The following is a 6,000-nucleotide window of genomic DNA, read 5'->3' as shown; positions in this document are numbered from 1 at the left end:
CTATCGAATGGTTATTTCTTCCATGGTTTCATTCTTCCCATCCATAAGCGAGTTCTTCATCATGGAAAGACAAATCTAAACCATTACTATTCCTAGCAATTGCTTATCAATATTAACTGGTGAATCATGTCTATATGATTGTCCTGTTGATAGGGTTGTAGTTGTTTAATTTATTGCATAACCCGAACCTGAAGTGTTGTCAACCTTTTCTTGAATCGTTTACAACTAAAATACAACCATGTTTTCATTAAACAAATCATCATTCAAAATGATTCATATCGTTTGTCCATCTTAGTATAATTGATTAATTGGTGATCAATGAACTTGATTTGCACTTTCCATTGATTCTCTGTTCATTCAACACCTTACTTGCTCTAGCTACTATATGTAATATTTATAAGTGTTTTTGATTAACCTATTGACATCAATCACCACCCCGTGAAACCCCAATGCTTCTTTAGCAAGAATTTGATCAAGTGTTGTCTTCCACGCAAATAGTTGACCTTTAGCGATAGCGGTACACAAAATAGAAAGTATGATCCTTGATCACTCATTCCACTTCTAGTGTACTCAAGTCATTCAGATTTGAGCAAAATATACTTTCAACTTCAGAAAATGAAACCGAGAAACTTAAAAATTGGAAATCTATTAATAAAATTGCATAGTTATAGGAAATACAAGCGAGCATGTTTTCTATATTTGGACAATAACAAATTAGAGCATATGGGGGCATATGGCAATGAAACCGATAAAGATAAAATTTCGGATATTTCTCAAATATAATTTTTTCCTTACCTTTATCCAAGTTAATTACTTATTATTATACTAGAAAAATTTTCAAAATAAACGTTTATGAAAACGTTTTTCAGGTTTTAAATGTCATTTGCAAGAAATTCTTAAAATATGTATTATAATATAGTCGTTACGAGTAGTTTGTATAATCAATTAAAACTTGACACATGTCTTTAAACTAACCATAACGAGCAGATTTACTAACCATTTACTCGTCACGACTAAATAAGTTTTATGCCTCGTAATCAACGCTCACGAGTAATTCATAAGTTCTTTAGTCGCGACGAGTAGATTGTAAAGTTAAACTAGTCCCGGCGAGTTAACTACTAATAAACTACTCGTGTAGGGAATGTAAACCAGGTAAACTAGTCGTCGCGACTAAATGACTTATGAATTACTCGTGGGCGTTGTTTACGAGGCATAAAACTTATTTAGTCGTGACAAGTAAATGATTAGTGAACCTGCTCGTTATGGTTACTTTATGGGCACGTGGCAAGTTTTAACTGGTTCTACAAACTACTCGTTTGTAATCATAAACTACTCGTCACGACTAGTTTATAATACATATTTTGGGAATTTTTTACAAATAATGTCTAAAACCTGAAAAACGCTTTCATAAATGCTTATTTCGGGAATTTTCATTGTTATACTTTTATCATTTAGTTAACTATCAAATAGTCAATAATCCTGGCTCAACTGACAAATGGCAAATAGGTAAGTTAAAAGTAAGGCAAGAGAGATGTATCATCATTTGTACCAAGCATGTGACATGAATTTATGATAATATTCTGAGTATGTCCCGTTCTTTCCAACAAATGTATGTCACTATAAAGTGGGGAACACCCGTATTTATGATTCAAAGTTTCAAACCCATGTTAGTCTAAGACCCTCCGCTATGGGGCGCCGTGGAGGGCAACCATGGGGCGCGGAGGGCGCGAAACACCATAGCGGGGCGCGGTTCGGTCGTGGGCGCCGTGCTGCCCAGCGTTGCAACGACCGGCGCGCTTGGGATTGTTTTGGTGGGCCCCCCTTGACGGCCGGTGGTTGCTGGAGAAATTGGGTGTGAAGAAACAAGAAGTTGAGAACGATGGTTGACGGAATTAATGTCCGGAGAGGCATCCATCTGTTTATAAGCAAGAAGTTGAGAACGATGGGTGTGAGAAACAACTGAAACAATTTCTTAATGTGTGAAATAAATAAAAAAAATTAAAGGGGCTTCGAAGCCCCCGCATCATAGAAGAGCATCTTTGGGGTGGGGTTTTGAAGCCCCCAGTAACCACGTGGCGCTGACGTGGCACTGGGGAGGGGCATCCTCACCATAGAGATGGCCTAACATGAGTTGTAAAACCATTCAAAATAAAAAAATTAAATAATAATAATTTGTATATTTTATCATGTTTTTTATAATCATTTAGATGGCCAAACAAACCACCAACCCTTGTTTACTTCGTTCCTATAAAATGGTAGATAGAGATTAGATCAGATTAGATAGACCGACCCAACAAAACAAAACAAAACTAAGCTCCAACAGTTTATGTCCTTTGGATATTCCTAAACTTAGGGTTTACTGTATCTCCTTCAAGCTTCAGTCTCCATTCATTTCATACAATAATACATACAGATAAGGTTTGTCTTCTCTCTATATGTTTCTCACTCTATATCTATACATAATCTCTATAGCTAGATGCCAATATATTGATTAAGTTTGGGTTTCATTTTTATACAGAGAACAGAATACAGAGTACGTTTAAATTTGATTCCTATTTAGGGCTTAATAAATGATTATAGTGATAGCAACCGGTTGTTTCAGGGACTAAAATAATGCCAACTGGTTCACTTTCTAAGTTTAATATCCCCCTCGGTTTCGGCCTCCGAAAAGGCATTGAATTGCATATCAAAAGCCAGGTCCAGTCGAGGACCCCTCCCTGTTTTTCGAGAACTATGGCGACTTCGGGTTCGGTTTCCGCGTCTGGGGATTTGGTTGTGGATAATTTGATTTCGAGTTGTGGGAATGTGTCGAGTTTTGCGAGGTCGACGGGTCAGTTTGTGGGGAACAGGGCGTTTTGTGCGGCGAGTTTGGGTGTGAAGAGTAGGGAGCCTAGTAAGGGTCGTGGAGTTAATGGGTATTTTGTATTTGGGGTTACTCATATTGCGGGAAATGTTGGTTCATTTGGTGGGCGGCTGGGAAGACGTTACAATACTTCGTCTTCGATGTGTTATTCGGATGGTGGTGTTTCGGATCGGGTGTTGAAAGAAACGTCGCATGATGAATCGATTACAAGTCTTGCTATTGAAGTCGATGGGTATGTATGTTTGGCACTTGGCTTCCTATTAGTTATACGTTTTTATCTTATTGTTTTGTTATAGTATTTATATTTGAATCCAAAGCTCATTTATGTTTGTGTTTTGTCAAAATGGAGCTTGCAATCATTTTTGAAGTATGTGATGTCAAAATGTTTGGTTTTTCTGTTTTGTCAAGTCATTTAACTATCGTGACTTGAATTCGTTATATGCTGTTTTTCTGGTTTGGATAAACAAGTTGTGCTTTTCATTATCAGATTGTTTAGGGTTCAAATAAACAGTTTAATACTTGTTGCTACAACACTGATTTTTTAGGCCTAAAATAAGATCATCATTATCCTTTAAATACTCATAATCTATCAAATGCTACAACATCTAACACTTACTATTACAGTAATAAAATCTTGGTTTAGAAAAGCACGAGACGTTGCTATATGTACAACCAAATAAGCTGTAGTTACAACTAGAAGCTGCATCTTTCTACTTATCAACCGTTTTATCAGTTAAACCTTTTATAGTTTCTTCGTCCGTTTGGTTGTTTTTACATATAAGTCTTGTACAAACCATAATTTTGACCCAGAAGTACGTGAGGCGCCGCCTCTAGCCTCTAATTATTTAGTATTCAATAATCAGTTTCAATCACATTTAAGTTCATTTTGGCAAAAAAAAAAAAATATCACTGATGAAGGGAGATAACATATTATTTTATAACTGAAATCTCAGGAAGAATGTGCATGGTAGAACCTTAAAACTACTATCGGGATCATCCTACCTACCACATCCTGATAAGGAAGCAACCGGGGGCGAAGATGCACACTTCATTTGTGAGGAAGAACAAGTAATCGGTGTAGCGGATGGAGTCGGTGGGTGGGCTGATGTCGGTGTCAATGCTGGGTTATATTCCCGTTCACTAATGTCTAATTCTGTAAAAGCATTAAAAGGTGAACCGAAAGATGATATTGACCCGGCTAGAGTCTTGGCTAAAGCCCACTTAGCCACAAAAGCCAGAGGCTCATCTACTGCATGCATCATAGCTCTAAAATCTGAGGGTCTTCACGCCATCAATTTGGGTGATAGCGGGTTTGTCGTAATCCGAGACGGGTGCACCATCTTTCACTCCCCGGTTCAACAACACGACTTTAATTTCACTTATCAGCTTGCAACTGGGGATGAAGGCGATCAACCAAGTTCCGGTCAAGTATGTTGTTTTTTGTATTCTTGAACACAACTTTATATATATATATACACTATTTATATGAACTTTCTTTTTAAGTTTTTTTTTCAACCTTTATACTATAAATAGTATATGCCTTTTATTTATCATTCAGTTGGATTTTCCTTTAATAACTTGCGTTTGATAACTTTTTAGAAAAATTGAATACTTGTGAACTTTTTCTTTCTTGACGTTCCAATATAAGTTTTGTTCAAGTGTTGAACACATAGTTGTATTCAAAACAAAGTATTTTTTCGAGCTATGCGAGTTCCGTTACCGTGTCGAACTGCAGCGAATCGACTTTGATCAAACAAAGTCGGTTCAAGTATTGGTATTATCGGAACTGATACGGTATCTGTATTCGTTTTTGTTTTTTTTATCGATGTAATAACTGAACAGATTCTGACCGAACAACCTTGGTATGGTATTTGTTTTCGATCAATGTAAAACACGTGTCAATATTTTTTTGGGCACATCACGACTTTATTTCTTGGGTTTTCTCTTTTGGCTACTATAGCAATGCCGGACCGATAACGATCTCGTGGTAAAAATCTAACTAGTTAATTATTAAATGCGTGATTTGAATGTGTAAGTTATGGTATTTGACAGGTTTTTAAGATCCCTGTGGAGGCGGGTGATGTGATTGTTGCTGGAACCGATGGGTTGTTTGATAACTTGTATAATAATGAAGTAACCGCACTGGTGGTTCAAGGGGTGAGGTCAAGGGTGAGCCCTGAGGTGGTGGCTAGAAACATTGGTGAGTTGGCACGTGTGAAAGCATTAGACCGAAAACGACAGTCACCGTTTTCAACTGCAGCTCAAGAAGCGGGTTTCCGTTATCATGGTGGTAAGCTTGATGATATTACTGTTGTAGTGTCGTTTGTCACGGGCTCGAATGGTGAGTAAACCTTTCGGGTATGTTATAGGGAACAAAATTTAGTTATCTAGATGAGACTCAATTGTTTTAAATTTACCGAGTTGTTTTTGTATTGAAACTGGCGTTGCTGTTGTACGATTATCATTGTCTTTTGCTTTTTGTGAATTTGCTTTGTATTCGATAATGTAACGGATGCTAAACAATGTGAGTTCATGGGAGTAATGATGATATTGGAATAATAGAACACATTTCGTTTTACTTTAATCACGTTATCGTTGAAATCTTGTCAACTAAATGTTAGTTTTGAACCAACATTAAACATTGCACGCGCTTACAGCGCACCATAGGCGATAGGACTCTACATGGTTTGCTATAGTTAAAACTTTCAATTGCTTATTGGTTTTCCCTTTTAAAACAATGGTGGTTGCTCAAAAATAAAGTATAACATTGGCTAAATGCGGTTTTCCACACATTATATAGATATGTTTTTTACACGTTATATATGTACACAAAAAGTATACATCTATCATCAATGAAGAAACACTCCTTAGGTTTTGTGTAGTGGGCGTGGATTAGGGGCAAAAAAGGGCGCAAACACCCCCCCCCCCCCCCCCACCCACGATATTTGGGGTGGGGCGTGGTGTTCTTGTTGCGGGCGAGATGTGAGAAATAATAATATTATATAAAAAGGAACGTTTGACAACGGTCAAATTTAAAAAAAAATTATTTAATTTAAACAATATGTATATATATATATATATATATAAACATACACCCTTCTTCATTTTATATCTGTTTTATACACAAATCATACCCA

General features: G+C 36.8%; 1 protein-coding gene across 2 annotated transcripts in view; it reads left to right on the top strand.

Annotated features, from left to right (window-relative positions):
- The first annotated feature begins 2,262 nt into the window (after nucleotides 1-2,262).
- Nucleotides 2,263-6,000, top strand: part of LOC143563434 (putative protein phosphatase 2C 80) — a 55,084-nt gene continuing 51,346 nt past the window's right edge. The window contains exons 1-4 of one of the 2 annotated variants that reach the window (XR_013140672.1): nucleotides 2,263-2,418; nucleotides 2,519-3,095; nucleotides 3,817-4,291; nucleotides 4,916-5,292. Coding sequence is in view for 1 of the 2 variants with exons in the window: in XM_077050975.1 (XP_076907090.1) it covers nucleotides 2,614-3,095; nucleotides 3,817-4,291; nucleotides 4,916-5,212 (1,254 nt within the window). In the remaining variant the exon portion in view is untranslated. Of the gene's footprint in view, nucleotides 2,419-2,518; nucleotides 3,096-3,816; nucleotides 4,292-4,915; nucleotides 5,349-6,000 lie in introns of those variants that run through there. The other variant, XM_077050975.1, reaches the window with a different exon arrangement.

This window comes from Bidens hawaiensis, unplaced genomic scaffold (assembly GCF_021521415.1).
Source record: "Bidens hawaiensis isolate Kalapana, Puna unplaced genomic scaffold, B.hawaiensis_p1.1 tig00001179_1, whole genome shotgun sequence".
NCBI classification, from domain to species: Eukaryota; Viridiplantae; Streptophyta; class Magnoliopsida; order Asterales; family Asteraceae; genus Bidens; species Bidens hawaiensis.
The sequence above is the reverse complement of the archived record's forward strand: the minus strand, read 5'-3'. Positions and strand labels throughout refer to the sequence as shown.